Consider the following 27,473-nt stretch of genomic DNA (forward strand, 5'->3'; position numbering starts at 1 on the left):
CCTAGCTGTCGAACTGTGTACTACAACCACATGCAACCTACTTGCATGCAATGTCTGCTATGGCCTGAGCGATACCTGATAACTATTGAGCGTTGCGCTCAGGGAAGAATCGCTATAAACGACGTTATCTTCACTTTGTACAGAAAAAACCCTCACGCCTCGTCAAATAGGGATCCAAACAAAAGCCTAAGATGTCTTTACCTATCAGATAGCGGCGACCCTCTACGGATCGACTGGTTAGCCGGATCTCTGTAGCAGTCTGCTGCCTGCAGCAAGTCAAGATGGACACCTCTGAAGAAGGTAGCTTTAGCTTCACTAACATTATACTCGAGTCAAATGAGCTGGCTTCTATGGCCCTATCGCACTGACTGCCCCTTCAAATTAGTAGTAGTTTCTGACTCGTTATTTCCAACTCTGTAGCTTCCTGTAGCTTTAGCTCAGTTCGGCCTTACACTCGGCTGGACCACGGTCTTTGGTCGGCTAACAACCGAGTAACTCGATCTTTACACAACTACAGTAAAACACGTTAACTAAAAAGCTGATGAACGCGTTAAACATGTTTTGCTTCAGCTAAGCCAGCATTAGCAACTAAAAGGGAGTGTTTTGCACTGGTGTGAATGGTTAAACAAAAACGTATTTCGTTGAGGGTTGGCTATTCTAAAGTTTAGGCAAAGGTGAAGGCTAATTTGGGTCTCGTTTTTGCAAGGATCCGGCCAACGGTACGCAATGGTGGCATGTATTTTATTTACGTGATAGGCTACTGTCAAGCACTTTCCATACACAGATGGACTTCCCACTAGAATAAAATACACTCTTTGTACAGGTTTGACTTGGTGGGTTACACATGGTTATGCCTTAACTAATGCATTATAATATCCCATGATTCCGAGGCAGCAGCTGATATTATTTTGAAAACCCTTCCAAAAGCAACATTTGGCTTGAAATTAAAGCTGCTGCAGGTAATATTTTTTTTCTAAAATGTTGGCTCCAAAACATTTCTTGACGTCGTCACATTGACCAACACTATGCTGTGAGTGAGTATCATTCACAATCGAGTCAGCATTGCAGAGTTATTCTGTTGTTTTACCCATAATTATCCAGTTAATTGACAGCATGCTCTTTCTCTTTGAGCTTCTTTGGTTAGGAGTGCTCTTCCTGTGAAACTCAATTATGGAATATCTCTGCACTCCTGATAAACAGGTGTAATGAGGCAACATTAAAAAAAGCATAATTGGGTAATACTCATACAAGCTTTAAGTATCTCTGTGGTTCTATTCGATGGTTAGGTCATGGGCAAAAAATACATTGGTACCCAGAAATAAAAAATGCAGGGGTTCATGAAATCAAAGGTTGACTGACTGGTCAAAGTATGAACAAATACACATATAAGAATTACAGTGGCAGCATGGCAGGTCATCTCAATGTAGTGAAAACTGACCAAGCTATTAAAAGAAGGGAGTCACAAACACGATGCATGAATGGCAACTTAATCGGTCCCTGTGTCTTTGCAGACATTTGTCGGGTATGTCGCTCCGAGGGGACCTACGACAAGCCCCTCTTCCACCCGTGTGTCTGCACCGGCAGCATCAAGTTCATCCACCAGGAATGGTATGTGACCGTCAGTCCAGGCTATGTTCCTATGTGTCTTGATTCACATATTGCACTTCCCTTGTTGATCAATTCACCAAGGGTAGTGGATACCACACTTCATCATTTATATATATATTTTATTTTTTATTTTTTTACAGTCTGCTACTGTGGCTTAAACACAGCCAAAAAGAATACTGTGAATTATGCAAACACCGGTTTGCATTTACACCAAGTGAGTAGCAATGTTCCTCAAGCCCCGTGAAAATCGCAGATGAGTCTTACATGTGACATGCATAGATATAAATCCCTCCCCTTCTCCCCGTTTCCAAGTTTATTCCCCAGATATGCCCTCGCGACTGCCGGTCCAGGACATCTTTGCAGGGCTGGTGACCAGTGTGGGGACAGCCATCCGGTACTGGTTCCACTACACGCTGGTGGCCTTTGCTTGGCTGGGCGTGGTGCCGCTTACTGCATGTAGGTCCTAACTGGTTGCTGTGTTGGTCTGAGATTTTCCTCATAGGAACTACAAATGGGCAGGATGATTGTTCTGACTGTTCTGTATGTGTTGTATGTGTCATATGAATATGAATGACTGAGTAATATGGTTGTAATTGACTGTGGATTATCTTTCTTCATCACCAACAGGTCGTATCTACAAGTGCTTATTTACGGGCTCCGTGAGCTCGCTCCTCACCCTGCCACTAGACATGCTCTCGACGTAAGATAGCACTCATCTCTCACCTCTACTACACACACGCTCACTGTAACTGTTGGTACACATGCTTTCTCTTCTGGTGACTGCGCATGTGTCATGCACATGCTGTATGATTAATTCAAACTTTATTGAAATAATTGCTCCAACCTTCTCCCTCTACTTTCTCTTTCTCCTTCCATCCTCCATCCTCCTCTCACTCTTCCTCCCGCCCTCCTTCCACCCCCAGGGAGAACCTGCTGGCTGACTGCCTGCAGGGCTGCTTTGTGGTCACGTGCACCCTGTGTGCCTTCATCAGTCTGGTGTGGCTCAGGGAGCAGATCGTGCACGGCGGGCCACCCAACTGGCTGGAGCACAACCACCAGCCCCCGGCCCCGCACCAGCCTGACCAAGCGGAGCGCAACGAGGTCAGCTGCATCGCCCCCCTGCCAAATCCAAACACGGGTTCCCCGTCGCTCGCACACATCGCTTTTCCGCAGTTCATTAGAATGATTTCGCAGCATCTTTCACCCACGGATATATTGCTTTTTCAACATATTTTCAACGGGTTGTGCCTCCCAAAGGAAGCACCAGTGGACCCCGCTGTAGCTCCCGAGGGCCCGGTTCTAGAGCCAGCCGATGCCGGAGAGGAGGCCGAGCTGGACGAGGAGGAAGAGGAAGATGACGACGAAGAGGGCGAAGAAGAGGAGGAGGAGGAAGAGGAGGGGCAGCAGGAGGAAGCCGCCGATGGCAACAATGGAGGCCAAGGTGAGGGGGTGTTCCCGAGGTCAAAGATCGAAGTGCATGGTCGACCGGGGTTACTAAAGGCTATCTCCTTATCTTATCGCCTTTTTCTTTTTGATGGTTAGATACGTTACAATACAATGGTAGAGCAGGGAAGTCACGTCCTACACAAACTGGAAGCACGGAAACTACATGGCATTAAACAGGAGAAGGCCAACTTCCAATAACAATAAAAAAAATCTTACAAAAGTAAGTTGGACACCTATTTATTCTTGTGTGTCTGGTGGTGTGCAGAAGACCTGAACTGGAACGCTCTGGAATGGGACCGCGCTGCCGAGGAGCTGACCTGGGAGAGGGTGAGAGATGCCGTTTCAACCAGTTGTCATGGTCATTTGGGGGACACTTTAAGCTGGAGCTTTTTACAATATCACAAGTGTTTACATCTCTAATCACGGGGTGCCCCAGGGGGACTCACACCCCTAACCCTGGCAGTGTTGATGCTCGCGCTTGAAGGACGCTGATGGGAATCGACTGATATTTGATTTTCTCTGCTTTGTAGATGCTCGGTCTGGATGGCTCGCTCGTCTTCCTGGTAAGTGTGTGTGCACCTACACATGCGCACACACTCGCACTCACAACTCGCACTCACAATCAGCAAGAGCTTTATTGCCGTGTCAGTGTTGGGAGAATTTGTTTAAAAATAATCAGATACAAAACATAACTGTAAATGCAATCACATAAAGAATCACATAATAAAATATACAAAATCCAACATAAGAAATCAAAGGGAAAAGGGTTAAAATTGACTCACTGATTTAACAGACACACACACATACGCCGCAATGCAATGATATGGATGATATGGATGATATGGATGTGTGGTCCTCTGTGTGTCCCTCCAGGAGCATGTGTTCTGGGTGGTGTCTCTGAACACCCTGTTCATCCTGGTGTTTGGTGAGTTCCCACCAGACCCGCACTGTAGGTCCCAAAAGCAGTAGACCCTTTCAGACTCCATTTGAATCCTAGCTTCGGAGTGGCTTCGTAAGACTTGATAGATACTAAGTGACTTCTTCATTCCTCTTTTTGCATGTACAACTATTGTGCAGAATTGCTTTTGGAAACGACTCTTTAGCAGTCACCTTTCTCCAAAAGACTCTTTACCGGATTACATGTCATGTATTACATGATGCTTTACCATACCTAATATTATAGTGTGTATCTGGAATACGTGAGGCAATACACGTTAAGGGAAATCCGGCCTCCGTACGTGTAATTTCCGTGAGAGGCTCAGGCAAGAAAAAACTTTTAGAAGGTCTTGACTGAGGTGAAGATGAGTAGGTGTGACCAGGTACCAGCTGAATGCAGCATTAACCTACCCTCCATACTCCCTCGTCCCCACAGCGTTCTGCCCCTACCACATCGGCCACTTCTCTGTGGTAGGCCTCGGCTTGGAAGAAAACGTAAGTATTTGATATTGAATAATAGGAGAAATTATGTAATGCATGTACAAATTAGAACTGGCATGTACTGCTACTGAAAGTGTCGGTAGTGTACATTGTAAGATATTGTTAAAATTCTAAATCAGTATGATGGTTTGTTTGTTTAATAATGGTTAGGTCGGATAATGGTATGTTAAATGTTTGATAAACGTACCCTTATTACTAAGCGTTACAAAGTGATATAATAGATATTATTCATTTTCAGATATTTTGTCCATTTGCTGAAGAAGCTCTGTTGTGATCAGACGTGAATATGTTTTTGTATTTCCTCTTGTGTGTTGTGGTTGTTGTGGATGCTGCAGGTTAAAGACTCCCACTTCGATGGCCTTCTCACCACCATTCTGGGCTACATCCTCCTGGCCGCCGCACTCATAGTCTGCCATGTATCCTGGAAGTGACCCGGAGCAAAGCAGCGCGTGCAATGAACGCACATGCTCGGAGTGTGTGTCCTGTACGCCTGTGTAGAGGCCGGTGTGCAAGTTGTTTAGTCAAATAATGAGTTAACTCGTGTGTTTGTTTGTTGGTTAGTTAGCTAGCGATTTTCTGAGACTAGCTAGCTATCTAGTTTGGTTGTTAGTAGGTTGGTTAGCTAGAAAGCTGGTCTGAGTGTTTTTCTTTCTTCATCTGAACTGCCATAACCTACTTACTTCCATAACTAGGTTTCTGTCTATAGTATATAGTGACAGAACTAATGTCTCAGTAAGTACAGCGTGAGAGTTGAAGTTGCGGTTTTAAGATTGGTTTCTAGTTTTGTCGTGAAGAAGAGTGTTCCACGCTGTGTGTTTGGGGTCCTTAGCGTGGGGTCTCCCAGACGCTGGCCTCCCTGGTGAGGTTCCAGAAATCCAGACGGCTCCTGGGAGTCTGTTACATCGTCGTCAAGGTAACCGGCAGTCCCTCGATCGACGTGGACCGTGCTCTGAATGCAGATTCTGCCTCTTTTGGAGGGCGAGACTTGCTTTCTGCAGTCAGATTAACGATAAATATTGTTCTGCTTTTTTCAGGTCTCCTTGTTGGTTGTCATGGAGATAGGATTGTTCCCTATGATTTGCGGCTGGTGGCTGGACATCTGCTCATTGGTTTGTCAATCACACTAAAACTCAAACTCCTCCCATTTGACACACACTGTGAAATATAGGTTCCACATATTCAATAAATGGTTAAACGGTTAAATTAGGCAGGTAGTCTAGTGGTTTGAATGTTTTTAACCCCACCAAAAGGTTCATGGTACAAATCATACCAGAACGCAGTATTTTTGGATGAAAGTATGTTAAATTGCTAAATATATAATTTGTATTAAATGCAAAAATCCTGTATTTGAAAAGCAATGTGTGTGCTTTTGTGTTGCAGGAGATGTTTGATGCCACTCTGAAGGACCGTCTGCAGAGTTTTGACTCTGCCCCCGGCACCACCATGTTCCTCCATTGGCTGGTGGGCATGGTCTACGTCTTCTACTTCGCCTCTTTCATCCTGCTCCTCAGAGAGGTATGCTGTGTGCATGTGTCTTTGGTGACGATTCTGGTGTTCCTAGTGCGTTTGACTCCGGGCCAAAAAATTCTGGGATCAAACCCCAATGTCTGCAGTCGACCTGTAGGTATCATTGAGCAAGGTGACCCAGCTCATTCAGGACCTGTATCTGAAATCCCTTTCAGACACGTCGGGTAAATGCTCCTGCTAATTGTGTGTGCGTGTGCGTGTGCGTGCGTGTGTGTGCGTATCTAGGTGCTCCGACCTGGTGTTCTGTGGTTTCTGAGGAACCTGAACGACCCGGACTTCAACCCGGTCCAGGAGATGATCCACCTGCCGGTGTACCGTCACCTGCGAAGGTTCATCCTCTCCCTGGTCAGTCAGCCCCTGGGTCTCCAGAACTATAGTCCGGAACTACTTTAACCAACTGTCCCACTGCATGTACGCCGTTTCCAGGCCCTTATGTTAAAATACCCATTGGTAATTGATTCTTGAACTTTGAGATATTTCTAAAAGGAATAAAAGTCCCAAGAAAAAGTCCCTTAAAGAGTATATTGGTAATACATGAAATGGTCATGAATAAAACCATGTCTTTCACGAACAAAAGACAGACAGAAATCTTTAATGAATATTTAATTAACCCATAGTTGGAATCAGAGTTTTTTATGGTGCATGCCTTTCTTGTTGCGTTATTACTGTATTTATCCCGTGTGTGTGTGTTTGTGTGTTTGTCTGCTCCCCAGGTGGTGTTTGGCTCCATAGTACTACTGATGCTGTGGCTTCCAATCAGAATCATCAAACTCATCCTTCCTACCTTCCTGCCCTACAACGTCATGCTCTACAGGTTAATGAACACTTATTTCCCTTTCAGTTATGCACGTAAATGTTGTTTAAAAGGGGACCTAGCATTCTAGTCTGTGCCCTCTTCAATAAGAAAACCTCTAAGCCAATCACCTGGAAGACAACTGATAGAGATCCTATTGGCCAAATCAGCTCACTGTACACACATTATCTACATGAACAGGACGTTCAGAGAGATGCACACGTTACAATTTCTATGCATCCAATAGTCAACCTCAAAATCCGCCAGTGACTAAAAAAGGGTGTGTCTGTGTCACTTTAGAAAAATAAATGTGCAAAATGACTACATAGTAAAAACTAAATCAGAACTTCTACCTTCTATGATAGATATTAGAATCGCTGCATAATGACAAAGTGATGTTTCCTCCTTACGGTTGCCCCACACCCTAGCCACGCCCCCTGACGGTGTGTTTGCCCCGCCCCCTGTCTCCTTAGCGACGCCCCGGTCAGCGAGCTGTCCCTGGAGCTCCTCCTCCTGCAGGTGGTGCTGCCGGCCCTCCTGGAGCAGGGCCACACCCGGCAGTGGCTCAAACGGCTGGTCCACGCATGGACCTTCACCGCCGGATACGTGCTGTAAGCCGGGACCCCCACACACACACACACACACACACACACTCACAGTCACACACAGTCACACACACAGTCACACAAAGTCACACACACAGTCAGACAGTCACACAGTCACACAGTCACACAGTCACACACACACACACACACACACACACACACACACACACACACACACACACACACACACACACACAGTCAGACACCCCGGTCGGTCAGAATGGAGCCTGGGTCCTCCACTAAGGCATCTCAGGATGTGGTTAGCGCGTTAGCTGCCCCTGTACCACCGCCTCCCTGTCTGGGAGAGATGAGAGTCCTCATGGTCCCCATGAAAGTCCTCTCAAGTGGACCAGCCTAATCAATACATGCCCCCCCCCCCCCCACAGGGACCTCCACTCCTACCTGCTGGGGGAGTACGAGGAGGAGGACGAGAGGCAGGCCCACGACCACGAGAGGATGGGCGGCCTGCGGGAGGGGCTCCACGCCCTCCACCAGGCCCTGCTGCATCAGGGCGGGCCCCTGGGCTTCCAGCCCTACTACCGACCAATCCACTTCCCCCTCAAGGTGGGCGCCGGCCAATCGCGTCATCGGGGCGTGGTTCTGGGGAGTGGGGGATGAGCAACGAGCCCACTGGGTGTGGCATCTGTAGTGTAAACCGCATATCCCACAATTGTTGATGTTGAAAAGGAGAGATAAATTCTGTGTGTTCTTATGTGTGTGTTCCGAGCAGATCGTTCTGCTGGTGGTCTTCATGTGTGTGACCCTCTTACTGGCCAGCCTGACGTGTCTGACTCTACCAGGTGAGTCTTAACACACACACACAGTCTTTTTTCTCTTTCCCTCTTCTCCCATCTCCTCTCTTCCCCTCGGCTTCTATTCTGCCATTTCGATTCATTCTCTCGTTTTCTACTCTATTTCTCCATCCTAAAACGACCTGCGCTCCCAGAAATGCCCTGTCTCGGATTTAGCAAGCACTATCTCATCCTCTTTCGGGGCGGATCACACAGAACAGTGTTCTCGGAAAAGTGCCGCCCCCTTTCCCATTGTCTCCCCATGGTACTAAGTGGTACCACCAAACACTCTGCCATGGCGTTTTGGGAGCGTTGGTGTCTGTGTGTGTGGGGCGTCGCCCTAGACGCTGCCTATTAGCCGCCCCCCCCCCCCACACCACTCCCGTCTCTCCCCAGTGCTGGTGGGCCGCTGGCTGATGTCCCTGTGGATGGGCGTGGCCACGGTGCACGAGCTGTACACGGCGGCGGGGGGGCTGTACGTGTGCTGGCTGGCGGTGCGCGGCATCACCATCCTGCTGGCCTGGATGCCCCAGGGGCCCGGGGCCATCCTGCAGAAGGTGCAGGAGTGGACCCTCATGGTGACCAATGGACACACACACACACACACACACACACACACACACACACACACACACACACACACACACACACACACACACACACACACACACACACACACACACACACACACACACACACACACACACACACACACACACACACACTCATACCCCTTCACATGCACAAAAACGCACATCACACATATGTACATGTGACCAAAGGTCATGGGATGTTGTCCTATGGCCCTTAAGTGCACTAGGCGGTATTCACTATAAAATACAGATGTATTTCAGGAGGAAATGGAAAGGCCCATTTTGCTGTGTGTTGCTTTATTCGCTCTGACCCTGTATCATCCACAACCACGATCTCACAGCACCTCCTTCTGGTACCCAGATTAAATAAAGTAGCCCTCGTAATTGCAAAGATGTCCACTATTCTCTTTGGGTGTGTTGTTTTCGGTGGCGATGAGGAGGTTGATCCCTGTGTGTGTGTGTGTGTCTGCTGCTCCGTCAACAGATCGTGAAGACGGTGGTGGTGGCGGCCATGCTGGCCGGGCTGATCCCCCTGCTGCTGGGCCTGCTGTTTGAGCTGGTGGTGGTGGCCCCTCTCCGAGTCCCTCTGGCCCAGACGCCTCTCTTCTACCCCTGGCAGGTAACCTCAGCCTCCGGCCCCGGGCCTCTGGGTGTCTCTCTGGGCAAGCTGTTGCCTCGCTCCCAGGGTTTATAACTGGGTAACCAGGAAGTCAGAGACTGGGGACTGTTGACTGGTCTACAGCTCATAGGAAGTCAGAGACCAGGGACGTTCTGTTGCCAGGATAATGCTACAATTCATGACCCTCTCTCAGCCCTCTCTTCATCTATATATTGAGTTATTATAATATCTAAAATTCAAATCCAAGAAGGTTCTGGGAAGACTTGTGGAAAAAGAACGGCTGCCTCTCGGAGAAGGATTTGCCCAAACCTATTCTTGTCTGGAAAATAGTTATTTGTTTAATAGCAATCGTTTTGTCACCCATGAGACCTGATGTAGTGGTGATGTTGACCTGTTTGGACACTCTGTGTTGTGTGATGTTTCTGTGACAGGACTGGGCCCTGGGTGTGCTCCATGCCAAAATAATCGCCGCCATTACACTTATGGGCCCCCAGTGGTGGCTCAAAACGGTTATCGAGCAGGTCGGTACCATATTTCAAAATAAGAGCGTTTCCAATGCCTTTGGCCAACTAACCGTTTTATTTAGACAATACCATGTGTCAGTAACAATATAACTTAACATCTCTTTAATGATTCAAGCATACCAGCGTAGATGGCATTTATTTTTGTTCAAATGATACTGTGTTACAGACACCGATTTTTCAATTGGACTGGATTACTATGAATCCCAAATTTTACACCTGTTGGTTTTTACTCTTCCTTCTCGCAGGTCTACGCCAACGGTGTGCGTAACATCGACCTGAACTTCATCGTGCGGCGGCTGGCGGCTCCGGTCATCTGTGTGCTGCTGCTATCCCTGTGCCTGCCCTACACCATCTCAAGAGGCATCGTGCCGCTAGTGGGTCAGTTCCACACCGGATGTGCACTGAGCAGCATCATGTGTTTCACGAGTTCAACATGGGCGGGAGTTACAAAGTGCACGTGTTAGGAACTCACTACGATTCATTTCACCAATTTCCTCCATCTACACATCCATCCATCCCAATTAGCAAACAGTGTCTCTCTTTCCATCAGATATGACAGGAAATTTTCCAGGAACAGTGTTTCTAGTTTAAAATGGTCACTCTACATTCCTTATTGTGTGTGTGTGTGTGTGTGTGTGTGTGTGTGTGTGTGTGTGTGTGTGTGTGTGTGTGTGTGTGTGTGTGTGTGTGTGTGTGTGTGTGTGTGTGTGTGTGTGTGTGTGTGTGTGTGTGTGTGTGTCCCCGCCAGGCGTGGAGCCAGACATGCAGGTTCTGGTGGAGAGGAGGATCTACCCCTTTCTGCTGATGGCCGTGGGGCTGCTGGCCGTGCTCTGCTTCCAGCTGCGCCAGTTCAAGCGCCTCTATGAGCACATCAAGAATGACAAGTCAGTAGTAGTACATTCTACAACACTGGGGTATATTTTACAGCACTGTGGTATTCTAGAGCAGTAGGTTGGATTCTATAGCAATGAGGTATATTAGAGCAGTCTGGTATATCCTACATCAATGGGGTACATTCTAGAGCAGTGGGGTATGTTCTAGAGCAGTGGGGTATGTTCCAGAGCAGTGGGGTACGTTCCAGAGCAGTGGGTTATGTTCCAGAGCAGTGGGGTATGTTCCAGAGCAGTGGGTATGTTCTAGAGCAGTGGGGTATGTTCTAGAGCATTGGGGTATGTTCTAGAGCAGTGGGGTACGTTCCAGAGCAGTGGGGTACGTTCCAGAGCAGTGGGGTATGTTCCAGAGCAGTGGGGTATGTTCTAGAGCAGTGGGGTATGTTCTAGAGCCGTACGGTATGTTCTTGAGTAGTTTATTACGTTCGACATTAGTGAGGTATACTTTTATAACTGTTGGTTATACCCTAGAAGTGTGGGTAATAATTGTAAAACATTGGGGTATATTTGAGAAAAGTGGCACATAGTCTAGAATAGTGAGGTATTCTAGAACCGTGGTTGTATATTAATATGAACCGAACCCCACCACCTGCTCCCCCCTCCCCCGTGTGTCCTGCAGGTATCTGGTTGGCCAGCGGCTGGTGAACTACGAGCGCAAGGCGGCCCAGTGCGCCGCCTCCTCCCCCTCCCCCTAGCCGCGTAGGACTTTATTTTGAAAGGCTCTCCAGCTGACACTAAGACCCCCCACTGCAGGGGAGGTTGGTCTCTGACATTTCAGACGGTTTGAAGGAAGGATACGTGAACATTTCTGCTGATGAGGCGGGAAAACGGCAAGTGTGTTTGTACGCCACCTTTAGCAATGTCGCATCGGTATAGTGAAAAATGGCAAAACAAAAGCTGTAATATGCAGATGGTGAGACATTTAGCATGAGGCAGTTTTTATTTTTTACATATTTATTCGATGAATTTGATTTGATTGTTTTTTTAAAATAGATTTCAGTAGTGCGTGTTTGGACCAAGATGATAGAGGCTCCAAAAACTAATTTTAACAACTACTACCAGAATGTTTGTTATTTTTAGCCAATTTTTGTATACTTTATGTTTAAAATCCTTTCTGTGTGTAATCGCAAAGTAGATGTTATAACTGCAGGTGGATTCATGCTGATGAATATATTTCTAAACAGGCAGAGGACTAACTTTAAAAGCTTTTAAGTTAACTCTCAGAGGTGACATTCACTCAAGTACTGCAGACGGTGTATCACTCTGAACGTTTCTAAAATGTACATCTTTAGCATTTGGAAAGAAGGGCAAAAAAGGGCGCGGCCATGATTTTTACGTTCTCCATAAATTGCGTGTTATAGACATATAAAAAAAACATTTTGTTCTTTCAAAACCAGTTTAAGTTTAACAAGCCCAGTAAGGAGTGGAATTAAAAGACATTTGGTGAAAATGGAAACCAGGGACGACGACGACAGGAGCAGAATCACACTCGTTCACCTCGTTCCAGCCGGGACTCGACCACCACTGGGCGAGACTCGAACCCGCGCCCTCGGCTCTCCGTGGGAACAAACCTAGTGGGAATTTCATCGTGTGATCGAGGCTCTGGTTGGAACCACTGCCCGGTGGCTAATGTGTGAATGCTCTGCAACACTGAAAAAGTTTCTTAATAGTTTGTAGGTTATTTGTTTGCATCTCAGGGAAGAACCGGTGCAGCAGTAGGGGCTGAATGTTGCACCCTTTGTGCCTATATTTCGAGTATTACTAGAACCATGTTCTTGTGTGGACAACGTAGGACCCTTTTTCGACTTGTGTGTTTTGCACTTTATGCTTTTTTCTTTTTCTTCTGAAAATAAGGTCAAAATCCCCCCTCCCCCCTCAGACCATCATAACGAAATATTGTAATGTCAGTATTCTAATGTGGTGAGTCAATTGTTAGGTTTTATGCTTAAAATCATTAATAAGAAGCATGGTTGATATAAAAAAAAATGCTAATGCATTTGTTTGCTGAATCTTTGTGTGTGTGTGTCTGTGTGGGCATCAAGGATTAAGTGGTGGAAAACCCACATTTCAATTCATAGTTTATAGTACTGATCTGCATAAACCAAAGTGTTTTACAATTGAAGGGAAATACTCAAAGAAACGGTTGGTTGACTCTACCAGTTAGCTCACAGCTCTCTCCACTTCCCACTGAGATTTTTAGATTAAATATGTCTTCGGTTATATATGACAATGCAATAGACATGATAGCATATACTTGTAGAATTTAATCAATGATCAAGGTCATATATACAAGGCCAATTTTTAGGGTTAGGGGTTTATCTGAAGACCCTGGGCTATCAGTGATGGTAGGACTGCTTTTTTTTTTTAAATAATAATAAATGTTAACTTGCAGTTTTAATGCTGATCACCTGTGAAGGCTCCTAACTCAATGTTAATGTTAAGCACAATGTTATTCTTCATTGTCTCTAACATAAATAATTATAAGTGGAGACGTCATCTGCAAGCAAAAGCATCTGTTCGCTCGGTTCGCTGAGCTTCGCTCATGCGGTTGCTATGAGAGAAACAGTAAATGTGCCGTTGGTATGCGCGGCGGTACATGCTTTCCCAGCATGCCCTGCGGCGGAGTTTATGAAATTATAATAAGATAATGAACAATTCAATAATTTCAACGGTTCTAATCATTAAATCCTTTCTTCAACAGGGCCACTAGTGTTGCCATATCTACTGCTAAGGCAATTTACTCGCCTTAGCACTAGCAGTCTTGACAACAACTGCAGGGGCCCGTCCTAGAAATACCTGCCCTAGCATTTTTTTATTACTGTTTTCTGTGGCTACTATCCACGTAGCTAGATTACAAATGTATTGGTTTCTGGACTTATGTACAGGTCATGTCTTGAATAGTCTCGCAAAGCCAGACCAAACTATGTCTTGAATGATACAGGCAAATGCGCGGTTGCTATGCGACGTGCAGCGTGCTTTCCCAGCATGCTCCGCGGCGCAGTTTATGAAATTATAATTTAATGAAATAAAGTATAATCAATAATTTAATCGGTTATAAAAAATTGCTTATTAATTCTTTTAGTTTACTATAAATGAAGTTTTTGTTGCAGGTATAGTTGGAATTAAAATATGTTGGTTTTGTGAGGATCGTGATGGCGAAACCCTTAGTGTACTTAGTAGTATCTGAACGTAATAGCTCCACATCCATCAGAGTGGATGATAAGTTTGACCGCATGAAATCGGACACTCGTTGGGATACTTAGCCGGGGGCGCGAGCGTGGAAGAAGAGTGCCGCGTGTTGCGTGCCGGGGCCTCTGTTACAGAGTACTGGGTGAATACGTTTATTTCAAGGTTTTCACCCAGTAAACCCATCTTCCACGCTAGTGGTACCCCGCGAAAAAGGCCCAACCAGCTCGAGAAGGTAAGATTTTATTTCCTTGTTTCCTCCCTTTTAGGCTCCCAACAATCCCTGGAAGGAGGGATTCCTCTTCTGCGTTCCTTCTCAAGGTTTCTTCCCGCTTTGGGGAGTTTTTCCTTGCCCTGAAGAGGACTTCGGTTGGGAGGTTGTGCAAACATTTTATGAAATAAATCATTTATTGACTATAAACTCTGGTGTATTTATTTGAATAAGAATTAAAACCCACAAACATAATAATGACATTATTGAATTATAACAATATATTAATTAGTGATGAAGAGGCCCACCATTGTGTTTTTTCTTAATTGTGTAACCTATCACCCAGGGCCGGTTACCCCCCCCCCCCGCTCGGAAGTCCTGTCCAGGGCACAATTTAATGTCGAGCTGCCTAGGGCACCGAAACGGCCAGCAGTGGCCCTGGGGAACCCTGTCGAATGCTTCAATAGAACGCGGCTCCAGGTAATCAGAACGTTCAATGAGGAAAAGAAGGCAGAGGGGAAAGACCATCTTCCCAGCATAGTCCACGCCTACCACTGTACAAGACATGAAGCAACAGGGTACTCGCCTTTCTTTCTTGTCTTTGGAAGACATCCACAGCTCCCCATCGACCTGATCTTCAACCTTGACCCAGATCGGCAAGCACAGACACGGCAGGAGTATGCCCAGACCTGGGCTTCCCGGATGCAGGAGGCATACCGGATTGCCTCAGAAAACAGCAAGAAGTCCTCTTAGAAAGGGAGAACGCACTATGACCAAGGTGCCAGGGATGCTCTGCTGCATCCAGTTGATCGTGTGCTTGTCAGGAACCTGTCTGAGAGAGGTGGCCCAGGAAAACTCCGATCTGACTGGTAAGGGAAGATCCACCGTGTCATCGAGAGGTTAGGAGACGGTCCAGTTTATCGTGTTAGGGTTAGGGTTAGGGTAAGCAGAAACAGGTGACCGAACCCTCCGGGTTCTCCACCGCAACCTCCTTTTGCCTCTTGTCAGTGACTTTCCAGTTAGCCATGAGGAACGTGATTCTGGTGTGGAGAAGAAGCCACAAAGACAGAGACATCAAGTTCAGCCCAGAGAAGCCACCAAGTCAGATTCCAGCACCTCCTGTGATGAGGGAGAGTGCTCATACAACCTCAGACCTTTGCCTGTGTTGGAGAGAAAGGCTGTCAGACACCGTTCACCTCAACGTGAACTTCACAGCGAGCTGAGGGCTGTGGCTCCAGCATATCAGCCTTGGAACCGAGCTCTGGAGTCTGAGGATCAGGGACGTGCACAGGGGGGTTGCTCAGGTTGCTTGGGCAACTGCCCATATGCCCTCCTCGACTCACATTGAGGATGTATGGCAGGCAGAACCATCTGACCCTTCGATGAATAATACAATCATTTAAACGGTTATAATCATTAAATCCGCTCTTTAACAGGGCCACTAGTGTTGCCATATCTACTGCTAAGGCAACTTACTCACCTTAGCACTAGCGGTCTTCAGAGCTGCCAACTTTAAAAAAAAAACTTGGAGTAAGATATAAAAAACAACAGTGTTACCCCTTATGTTTTTTTTCATGACGACCAATAAAAAACAACAGTGTTACCCCTTATGTTTTCTTTCACGACGACCAACATTTATCAAATGTTTCATTTGATAAAAACGACAGTGTTACCCCTAATGTTTCATTTGATAAATATCAACAGTGTTTTCCCCTTATATTTATTTCATGATGGCCGATAAAAAACGACAGAGTTACCCCTCATGTTTTTTCCATGTTGACCAATAAAAACAACAGTGTTACCCCTTATGTTTTTTTTCATGACGACCAATAAAAACAACAGTGTTACCCCATATGTTTTTTTTCATGACGAACAAAAAAAACAACAGTGCTACCCCTTATGTTTTTTTTCATGACGACCAATAAAAAACAACAGTGTTACCCCTTATGTTTTTTTTCATGACGACCAATAAAAAACAACAGTGTTACCCCTTATGTTTTCTTTCACGACGACCAACATTTATCAAATGTTTCATTTGATAAAAACGACAGTGTTACCCCTAATGTTTCATTTATAAAAAACGACAGTGGTTACCCCTTGTGTTTTTTTCATGACGACCAAAGAAAACACCAGTGTCACCCCCTATGTTTTTATTGATAAATATCGACAGTGTTTTCCCCTTATATTTATTTCATGACGGCCGATAAAAAAACGATCAGTTTACCCCTGCATGTTTTCCATGTTGACCAATAAAAAACAACAGTGGCACCCCTGTCGACGTTTTTGCAGGGAGCCGAACATGAGCTGTTTAGAGTGTTAACATCCAAACTTAACAATGCACCATCAAGACACCGGTTACAGTCATCACAAAGGTTATACTTGACTTTAGAATTTGCATGAAATAGAGATTAGAGTCTTCCAACAGAGGTCATCAACCGAACTTGAACCCCGGTCTCCAGGGGGTTAGGCAGAGTGCACTCCACTGCACCACTAAGGTGATAAAAACACACAAAAATCAATCATCAATAAAGAGGATATACATGACATTAAAATGTATGTGTGTATTTCTATTATTTCCCTTATGTTTGTTTTCACGACGACCAATAATAAACAACAGTGTTACCCCTTATGTTTTTTTCATGAACGACCAAAAAAACAACAGTGTTAACCCCTTATGTTTTTTTTCATGCGACCAATAAAAAACAACAGTGTTACCCCTTATGTTTTTTTTCATGACGACCAAAGAAAAACAACAATGTTACCCCCTATGTTTTATTTGATAAGAATCGACAGTGTTACCCCTTATGTTTATTTCATGACGGCCGATAAAAACGACAGAGTTACCCCTCATGTTTTTTCCATGTTGACCAATAAAAAACAACAGTGTTACCCCCTTTATGTTTTTTTTCATGATGACCAATAAAAAACAACAGTGTAACCCCTTATGGTTTTTTTCATGTCGACCAAAAAAAACAACAGTGTTACCCCTTATGTTTTTTTTCATGACGACCATAAAAAACACAGTGTTAGCCCAACCTTATGTTTTTTTTCATGACGACCAATAAAAACAAACAGTGTTACCCCTTATGTTTTCTTTCACGACGACCAACATTTATCAAATGTTTCATTTGATAAAAACGACAGTGTTACCCCTAATGTTTCATTTAATAAAAACGACAGTGTTACCCCTTGTGTTTTTTTCATGACGACCAAAGAAAAACAACAGTGTGACCCCCTATGTTTTATTTGATAAAGTAGCGACAGTGTTTTCCCCCTTAATATTTATTTCATGACGGCCGATAAAAAACGACAGAGTTACCCCTCATGTTTTTTCCATGTTGACCAATAAAAAACAACAGTGTTACTTCTTCGCAATAGTCTGTTCACCTATAAAATGTTTCACCGGTTCCAGCATTTGTTAAATTGATCAATTTAATTTTATTTGTAGAGTCCTTAATCACCATTACAGTCTCAAGGTGAAGTATTTATGAGACCCCCCTTTACCCAATCCCCCTTGAAATGAGCAAGGATGAAACGCATAGTAGGGCATCCCTTCTTCCAGGGATGATCAGGAGTGCAATGGGTGCCATCATTGACTCAGGTAAATACATGCACATCGAATTTATTTTATCTGATTAATAGTTTCAGCTGATAAAAATGTGGACATTCCTGGTGTTTGAGGGTGTTTGAGGGAAACACATTAATCTACTGCCACATGGTGGCTGTAGTAAGGACTGCAGTCCATATTTCTATGCATCGAAAAGTGGTAGAAGCCGTGTCATACCTGCTATATTTATATTTTGGTTATAGGGCCTTCTTCTAAAACATTATTTTAAATATATAATGCTATAATTTTTAATTGTAATACTTATATCACGCTTTATTGGATGCGCAGGCCAACAAAACTAACTTTATTTACGAATATAAAGGGATATGTCTTATTTATAACAGGACTATTTTCAGAAAATCGTCATCAACTAAGGTAGAAATATTTACACAGACCTATGTTAATAATGATTATGGAGAACAATTAAGACACAAACCTATAGCCTGCATAACAACCCACAGTTGCAAATATTCAGTTTCCCATAACCGAAAAAATATCGAAAGTAAATGGTTATAGCTAAATATCAGTTGGTTTTAGATGTTGGACATACATGTTCTCTGGGGAGTGAATTGTTCTGAGAACAGGACAACTGCGGGGGCACGGAGACGGTAATAAGGCCAAGGGATATTTCTGACCAATCCAATTAGGGACTACCCTTAACTAGCCTCAACTGCACAACAAGTCCTCAGATTAAGGTCATACGCTCATGAAGCACTCCCATACACATACTAAATCACTTCCACCAACTATCTCTTGAATCTGATTCTTTGATGAATACGGGTTTAATCGGGCCAGAAAACCCTGTAGCCTGTGTCACAAAATAAAAATAAGCAAACCGTAATACTCAAATTGTCATAAATATGTGTCAATGCGCCACTGTCAGTGGCTGAACTGAAATTGTCAAAGTTTCACTGGAAATGTCACCTTAAGGGTTGATTTTTTTTGTGTTTGCACCCTTAGTAAGATGAGAATCAGAGGTAATGTGTCATGCACGGTTGGGTCACCAGTCCTAGACATGTTCTGCTTGGTTTACTCAAAAGACAGAGGGCAGCTAGTTTGTTACTTCTTAAGTAGTGCATATTTTTGTCTGAAGTAATGGAGAGTGGAGGGGAGGACTACATTTAAAAGTCTGCACAGAGTGACAGTGAAAGCAAAGGACTTAAAGAAAGAGATAAAAAAAAGGGAGCTAGAGCAAAAATATACGAAGAACATTAACCTTGTATGAAACTAGTCGTCCCGGGTCAAGTCAAACAATAAAAAAGTTGGAAAATAACACAAAAAAATGCGATGGCAGTCAATACGCGTAGACCACCCCTGGACCAATCCCCCCTGCCCTACCAGCAACACTAGCTCACTAATGGGTGAAAGGTGGCTGTGTGAGGCTCCAATGTGTTGTCAGATAGAAGAAAGAGTCCTAGACCCAGATGGAGAGAGAGAGAGTGAGAGGAGAGAGACGCACACACACACTAAGTGGATTATCACTCAGTTCACTAGAATGCGCCTCCGTCTCATCAGCGGCGGATATTAAATATTTGCCTACGGGGGAATACGGGCTTAGTTAAGTAGCCTCACACTGGTGACAGTATCACTTAATCCAGCCCGGAGCCTAGCACATTCCTTTGAGCCTGGCTTTATTCAAGAACAAAGCTGGGGAGTGTAGGACCTGGACTTCCCTGCTGGACTACAGGAACACCTGTGTGTGTGTGCCATGACAAAACCCTCTGGGGAAGGACTTGGTTTACGAGGAAACAGTGTAGTGGGTATTTCTTTTATAATTGCGGCAGGTTTTGGATTACAGAACAGCGATGCGTCCTCATGGATTACTTGTGCCTTACAACGGCTCCTGGCTGGGTTTCCTGTGGCAAGAAAAGACTATCCGTCACTGCAGGTAAATCTCCATTAGCGTGTAAGGAAGATGTACACGCTAACCTCATGGGCATGCACTATATTTATGCACTTTGTGAATCCATTTTTTAACCCAATTATAGCAGATGCCTATACTTGGAATAACTCAACTCAGACCAACGGGAGAGGCATGTTTTTGACATCTATGGCAACCTGAGAACTCTTTATTAATGAGGTATGAAGGAACATCCATGACATCAGCGAGCAACTCCCGGGATCTCTGGTGACCCCTGACCCTTATTGGATTTCGTTTTCACACTTCCACTGGAACACTACAAGAAACAGGTGCCAGGGATAACGCGGTCTGAGGTCCACCTCAACACTTTCCCTTCCCCCCAGAATGTTCTAATGTGTGTCCTTCTACCAGGTGGGCCTAAACACCCCTCCCCCCTGTCCCGCCCCCCTCCCACCCTCCCCTGACCCCCCGTGACCCTGCCTTCGGCCGGTACTCCAAAAGGACAAGAGACGGAAGGTGGTGGTGGTGGCGGAGGTGGTGTTGATTGTGTCGTGGGGGTTAAATGGTGTTGATAACTGAGGACCTGAACGGAGGGTTAAAGGTCACACAGAATGGAACGGCCGGAGGTGCCAAAATGGCCATCGGAACCCCCATCATGTCAATCGACAGGGAAGAGGAAGAGTCGGACGACAGCGAGTGCGGCGGAGGCGGTAGCGGTAGCGATGGCGACTCTGAGGACTCGCGGAACTACTGGGAGGACGACGACGACGACGTGTACCAGGAGTTCGAGGAGCTGGACTTCGAGTCCCTGCCCGACCGGTCGGACACGTGGAGCACCCTCTCCGACGACTCCTTCTACCCGCCGGACGACGCACTGGCGTCGGGCCTGCAGTGCCTGGCAAGACCGGGCAGCCCCGAGCCCATCTCGCTGTTCAAGGCGTGCGGCAACAACAACCCCGTCATCGTCAAGATCCTGATCCGGCAGGGCGTGTCCGAGGAGGAGGTCAGGGAGACGGACAGGAACCGCAGAGTAAGTGTCCGGCTCTGGTGGGAGGTTATCGAGGTGTAGGAAGGGTGTGGGTTTATGGGGACGCTGTTGGTTTTAGAGGGACATGATCGGTTTCTGGGGACCCTGGTGGTTTAGAGGGACCCTGTTTGTTTAGAGGGATCAATTTGTCATATCTGAAGGCGTTGGGTTTGTATCTGATGGCATGTTCTTTACAATATTTCTCTGTGTGTGTGTCTGTGTGTGTATGCGTGTGTGGGTCATGTGACCCAGTTCTGAAGCGGAAAGATCCCAGTGTTGCTTTGAGAGTCGCTCCTTAAGCCCCACTAGAGAGAGTGTAGGAGGGAGAAAGGTGAACAAGAGTATGTGAAAGAGAGCGAGGGATAGATGGAGATGCAGAGACACCAAAGAGTGAGAAAGACATTCATAGAAAGGATGGAGAGAGTGAGAGGCAGAGTAGGAAGGAACATTACTCGGAGAACCTGCCAACGTCTGCAAAAGACCAGTTCTATTATTTTTCTGGAATGGGCACAACGTGGGGTCGTTAGGGCATCAAGCGGTCAAGATGCCCTTTTCAACCTGGGAATACGGATTATGTTGTCATGGAGACGAGCCGTCTCCATGACGGCTGAGGCAGTTCTCGAGATACGGTCCGGAATAAGGTCAAGTGTGGAGTGACCTTCAAGGGAAAATGTCAGTTTCTCCTCCAAACTTCTCATGAGATATTGATTAAAATCCTGGGTTCAGTGATAAGACGGTATTGTGAGAGGTTTGGGATGAAGGCCTCTACCAAACGACAGATGAGTATTATATATCAGTAACCGAAACCAGAGTCGACATCAGATAATGTGATTTATTCGTATGTATTGAGACAATATTTATTAGCTCATGTGAAAGGCCAACTGTCACTGGGCAGGGAATACCTTGCCTCTGGGAAAGTTTGTTGGCGAAAACCACTTTGTTGGTGGAATAGGGCTGGTTCACTTCAGACAACTTCAGAACGTCCCTCAATGTCCCCAAACTGCTCTCTATGCCTTAAGAAGATTGTACAGAATCCCCTAGCATTCCACCTGTAAGCAACTGTAATAAACATACACACAGTCAACGGTGTTTGTGGATGAGGGCTGTTTTTTTTTTTACACACACTCCACCACCAGTTATAAAACCATTGGCCATTGTAACAAGCCTAAAAACTACAGTGTGTAATGTCACCACTGTTTTCTGCTCTTGTTTCCAGACTGGGCTGATTATAGCGTGTTACCAAGGTTACGTGGACGTGGTCATCGCTCTGGCCCAGTGCCCGTACCTCGACGTCAACTGGCAGGACAACGAGGGCAACACGGCACTCATAACAGCGGTGCAAGCAGGTACTAAGACGGAGAACAGAACTCTTGTGTTTCATTACTGGTATCATCAAGCCCCTGATTCCTCAACCCCTGTATTGTCACTCCTTACCTCCTCAACCCTTACCTCAGGGCTTCTCAACATAGGGATCACGACCCCATGGGAGGCAACCCAGCACACGGAAGGAATTGTAGAGACTGACCCCTTCTGGGAACCCTGGATTATGTTGTACTTCTATGTAGAATAGCATGTTCCGTAGGCTGTCTCGTATCTACGAGAAGCGTGGTGGAGGAGAAAGCGTAACCGTCACGGACAGTTTTCAGGCATTAACCGTTCAAATGGTTGAACCTTTTGCTTTCGCGCTCTGATATTGATCCGGGAGATTTGTTTAGAGTTCATCAGAGATGACCTCTGGAATTATTGAATTCAGTGCCCCTCATACCCCTCTACTCCCCATGGGAAGTCCATGATCAATGGATCGTGTGTGTGTGTGTGTGCGTGCGTGCGTGCGTGCGTGCGTGCGTGCGTGCGTGCGTGCGTGCGTGCGTGCGTGCGTGCGTGCGTGCGTGCGTGCGTGCGTGCGTGCGTGCGTGCGTGTGTGCGTGCGTGCGTGCGTGTGTGTGTGTGTGCGTTCTTCTATACCCCGATCAGACAAAACGGACACGGACAAAACATTTCAGAGCATTAGTGGGTGGACAGATGTACAACGATAATAAAAGATGTGTGACCCCAGACTAAAACCTCATGGGTAGTAACTAACTATAAACTATCATAGCTCCGGGACATGGTCCATAGACCATGGAACATAGCGACCCTTTTCTGTCCTATGGAGAAAACCTCTTTTTCTAATATTTAAACACCAGTTGAACAAGGCAGTGTCACGAACTGGCTGCAGGTAAGAGCAGAGATTAAATTATGAGAACCAGCAGTGAGATTACAGATCTGATCATTATAAATATCAGGGCAGGAACACTGCACACACACACACACACACACACACACACACACACACACACACACACACACACACACACACACACACACACACACACACACACACACACCACACACACACACACACACACACACACACACGCACACACACACACACACACACACAAGACCAGTCAATGCCCCATAACCCCTTCCTCCGTAGCCGTGTGCTAAGTATGACGAATGAATCCCGATCGAAGGGGATGATGAATGTCTTCACATCACGGTTCATTCTCTGCACCATTAACGGGACCATCCATCCCCCTCTTCCGGTGGCATAGCTCCCTGCCCCACCTCATCAGACGGCCGAGTCGGGGAAGGAGGTGCTGGTGGTGGTCGGGGTGGGGTGGGGTGCAGGAGGTGGTGGTCGGGGTGGGGTGGGGTGCAGGAGGTGGTGGTCGGGGTGGGGTGGGGTGCAGGAGGTGGTGGTCGGGGTGGGGTGGGGTGCAGGAGGTGGTGGTCGGGGTGGGGTGGGGTGCAGGAGGTGGCGGGGAGGGGAGGGGGGGGGGGGGGATTCTGTTGGGTGAGAAGGTGATGGTGGACGGTCGGGTGCAGGAGGTGGTGGTCTTTGGGGAGGTGGGGGGGGGTGGTGGGTGAGGTTAGGAAGTGGTGGTCGGGTGAGTGGTGGGGGTTGGGCTGAGGGGCTGGTAGTGAGGAGGTGGTGGTCTGGGGTGAGGGGTAGGTGTCTGTGGGGGTTGGGTTGAGTAGGTTGCGGAAGAGGTGAATCAGAAAGTGAACACAAACGCAGTTGTTGTTTCTTTGACGTGTGTGTGGCCTGTACAATGATGAGGTTTATAATTGACATGTCTGATTGATAAGAGATAATCTACTGGATTACGTGCATTTCTTTCCTCCTTTTGCTTTGCAAAATAAGCGTGACAAACATGACGGATCAGATCTAGCTGCAAGCGGTTTTCCTTTAAATTTCCACGGCAGAACCACCCAATCTCATTTAACAGATTAAGGCCCGCTTTGTGTGTCTGGCCAAAGCAATATGCCAAACAACGACAGGCTAAATGTGTTTTGTTCTTCTGCCTTTTCTTACTCTGGTTGTGCTCTACTGTGCAGCATGTAGCATGTAACTCTAGTAGCCTTTCAGTTGAAGTTCCTTTTTCCGAAGAGGCATTTTGGACCTAACTTGGGAAGTTTAGGCACCCTAAACATTTAGGAAGGAGATGCTTTTATCCCAAGTGACTTGTGGTGACAGAAAGACAGAGGAAAAATAAGGTTATACAGTACACTACAGGCAGGCTGCAGATGTTGACAATCAGACCAAGAACCAAACGCCTGGGGGTCAACCACCCCCTAGCCACCACTCCCTCTCACGTCCTGGTAGAATGGATTCCCAGTGTTTCCAGTTGAGCCTTTGTACTCTGGCCCGGGCGGGAGCTATGAGCACCGTTTGCTTTCTTTTCTGGGTCTCCGCAGGGCACCTCATGATCTCCAACCACCTGCTCAACTACTTCCCCAGGCTGGACATCGAGAGGAGGAACTGCCACGGGTTCACGGCCCTGATGAAGGCCGCCATGCAGGGCCGGGCGGAGTGTGTCAGGGCGCTGATGATGGCCGGTAACGATACGCCGAGACAAAACCTTCTCTAGTGATGACCGGACGGATTAACACCAAGGCCTCGACCTCTGAGCCCTGCTCCCTGCACACATCATAGTTGTACTACTGGGCATGGCATGCACAAATTAACATTCAGTCCCCACTGAAGGGTATTGGGTCTCTCTCATACATGGCCATCACTTCTAGGACTCCTCTAACAAGATGCCCGACCACTACCTCAACGACACGTATCTGAAGTCCCTGTAGATCGCTACATTAAATAGTAAACAGTAGTTCAACAGACAAAAAGCACCAGTAGCCATTGTTCTCTTAGAGCTCTGCTCCGGTCTCGGTGACCACATCAGTGCCTGTGCATATGTCCAAACTATGCCTTATCGGCCCAGAACCTTCCAGGTTCTGACCCGTCCCTACTACCGTTCCCCCCCAGGCGGGGACATGGAGGCCAGGGACTACAGCCGCCAGCAGACACCCATGGAGTGGGCTCTGTTCACGGGCCGCTACGAGACGTCTTTCCTCATGGAGAGGCTGATGGCACAGCCCTGCGCAGAGCAGTTCTGCAACAACTTCTCCTTGGAATGGCCCATGCTTGAGGTTGGTGGGCAATATATGGTGGTTATATGTTATAACCTCCACAAGACACCGTCTCATCCCCTGCGGTACTCTGCGCCACTGTGATACTAAATGTGAGGCAGCTGTTTAATTATTTTTTCATTCATAATAGATCGGTGAGTATCTCAAGTTAGCTAGCTGAGAAACATGTACCTTCTGTTCAATAAACTGCTATTCTATCCTAATTGCTCATCACAAGAGATTCCTGGCTTGGAAGCGATCATTTATGAAATGAAATCCAGACAAAAGCCAAATGTCCAGTAAAGTATACTGAAACAGTCCGACTTATTTTGATGTTCAGAATAAGATCCATATAGACATGGATAATGAATGTTGTGTTCTGTTTAGTCATGGATGATCATGGGTGGTCAATATAAACCACACCAATAATAGACTGCGTGTACCAGTCCCCTAAACAATCCCCCTGGCCGCCCGGATCCATCCGCAGGAGCTGGTGGCCCGATCCCAGGAGCCCAAGTCCTGCTGGGGCCGCCTCGGCGACCTGCTGAACTGCTGCCCCGTCACCCTGCACCTCAGCAACAAGGTGAACCCGGTGGACGACGGCGTCCTGGACTACATGGTGCGCGTCACCACCAGCCTGCTCAGCCCCCTCATCGCCACCGCCTGCCACACCGTCTGCCCCGGCAGCCCGCCCTGCGTGGGCAAGCGCCGCTTCGCCGTGCCGGAGATCCTCCGCCGGCAGCGCGTGGACCAGCTGCGGCAGCTGGGGCCCGGGAGGCACGACAACTACCAGCGGCTCTTACAGAACTCCCGGGTGCTCCTGGTGCCCTCGGCCCAGGGCCGGCGGGCCAGCCTGCAGCCCCAGCTCCTCCGGGAGGTGGCGGCCGTCTCCTCGGTGGCCATGCGGAGGGCCAGCCTGCTGCCGCTGCACATGATGAGGCGGAGCAGCGTGAGGCCGGGCCCCGTGGTGCCCAAGGTGAGGCTGTGCAAGGCCCCGTCGCCCTCCTACGTGCCGGAGGCGACCGGGTGCCGCCGCGACGACCCCGCCCACCTGCAGATCCCCAAGTGGAAGTACAAGAAGAAGGCGGAGGGGAGCAAGGAGCAGGAGGCGGCGAGGCAGCAGGTGTTTCCTCTGACCAAGAGGAAGTGAGAGCAACGGGGAGGAGGAGGGAGAGGAGGTGGGAGATGAAGTAGGGTATGCTGCCTCATGGGACGTACGGGTCAAAGGGCGTTGTTGGAGGTGGGACAATTTTTGAAAATGTATGCGAGGAACCAAAATGGAAGTTTAAGCACGCTGGAATTAACTTGGAAGTTAGGAATGAGCTAAACAGCTACGTGGAATTAGCCTGATGCTAAAGAGCGAGCTAGTCACTTGACCAATGGAGCGCTACATGAGCAGGGAAAGATGTCTTCCATCTATAAAGGAAAATAAAAGGGCCTGAGAGAGAGCGAGGATAGAATGGGGTACGGGGTGGGAGCACAATAAATGTATGCCCACTAGGCAAAGCGCCAGCCGGCTTGTTCCCGGAGGGGTTAGGAGTTTCGTTGTCTTGGTGACATTGACGCTCCAGCCAGGAAGTATAAACCCTTTATCGCCCAGACAAGCTGCCCTGCCTCCTGAACCACTGCATCTGCATCTCAGCATTACAGGAGTGAGGAGGGTAAGGAACATAAAAAGCCCAGATAAAACGAAGGCAAGATAGAGGTAAATAGATATGTCAATTGGAAAACTCTTGCATTAAGCAGCTTACAATGCAACACCTTTTTTACTAAGTGCACTGCCTGTACCACTCACATTACAGCAGCAACACCGTTTGGATGAGCGAGTCTCTCCAATTCAACAGAAGTATAGAGATAAAAGACAAAACGAAGAGGAAGAAATGGAGATTTCCCGAAGAAGACATTGTTTTGCCCAAACATGATTGAATTTAGGCTGAACAGATGGCCACTGGAAAAGCCCGGGATTGATACTGGGATAGACAATGAAGTGGGTTTCTTTGGCTAAGAAATACTGCAAAAGGGCTTTTTAAATCAAGTGCGATTTCGGACATTTCCGCTGGGAATCTCAAGCCTGCTTTCGTATAATGGCTATGCAAATCGTTTGCCACACAGGACAAAACATGATTAAAAAGTGTCTCTTAGTGCCTGTTTACTGCAGTGCATTCAGACGTGACGCCATTAAAGGCAGATTATGTTGAGTTCAGTCTGAACACACCTGAACACCTTTCAGCCGCCTATTGAAATATTCTAGAAGATGGCTCAATATTGGTTCTGTGGAAGGTAGCGATCTAAT

General features: G+C 46.9%; 2 protein-coding genes across 2 annotated transcripts; both read left to right on the top strand.

Annotated features, from left to right (window-relative positions):
• The first annotated feature begins 6 nt into the window (after positions 1–6).
• LOC130387377 (E3 ubiquitin-protein ligase MARCHF6-like) lies at positions 7–13,341 on the top strand. Its single transcript, XM_056596415.1, has 26 exons — positions 7–300; positions 1,512–1,608; positions 1,749–1,822; positions 1,921–2,064; positions 2,236–2,308; positions 2,532–2,709; positions 2,866–3,049; positions 3,320–3,381; positions 3,585–3,617; positions 3,928–3,979; positions 4,427–4,485; positions 4,827–4,907; positions 5,336–5,404; positions 5,526–5,600; positions 5,872–6,006; positions 6,244–6,363; positions 6,732–6,832; positions 7,285–7,422; positions 7,803–7,980; positions 8,147–8,216; positions 8,604–8,785; positions 9,285–9,419; positions 9,851–9,940; positions 10,189–10,321; positions 10,692–10,827; positions 11,453–13,341. The coding sequence occupies exons 1-26, from the start codon at positions 282–284 to the stop codon at positions 11,526–11,528; spliced, it is 2,694 nt and encodes an 897-aa protein (XP_056452390.1). The 5' UTR covers positions 7–281; the 3' UTR covers positions 11,529–13,341.
• A 6,940-nt stretch (positions 13,342–20,281) lies between these two features.
• LOC130387378 (ankyrin repeat domain-containing protein 33B-like) lies at positions 20,282–26,330 on the top strand. The gene is made up of 5 exons (XM_056596416.1): positions 20,282–20,728; positions 21,942–22,071; positions 24,470–24,610; positions 25,038–25,201; positions 25,668–26,330. Exons 1-5 carry the CDS (start codon positions 20,333–20,335, stop codon positions 26,328–26,330), a joined length of 1,494 nt encoding a protein of 497 aa, XP_056452391.1. The 5' UTR covers positions 20,282–20,332.
• Positions 26,331–27,473: the final 1,143 nt, after the last annotated feature.

The sequence above is a fragment of the Gadus chalcogrammus genome, chromosome 8, assembly GCF_026213295.1.
Source record: "Gadus chalcogrammus isolate NIFS_2021 chromosome 8, NIFS_Gcha_1.0, whole genome shotgun sequence".
In the NCBI taxonomy this organism is placed as follows: domain Eukaryota; kingdom Metazoa; phylum Chordata; class Actinopteri; order Gadiformes; family Gadidae; genus Gadus; species Gadus chalcogrammus.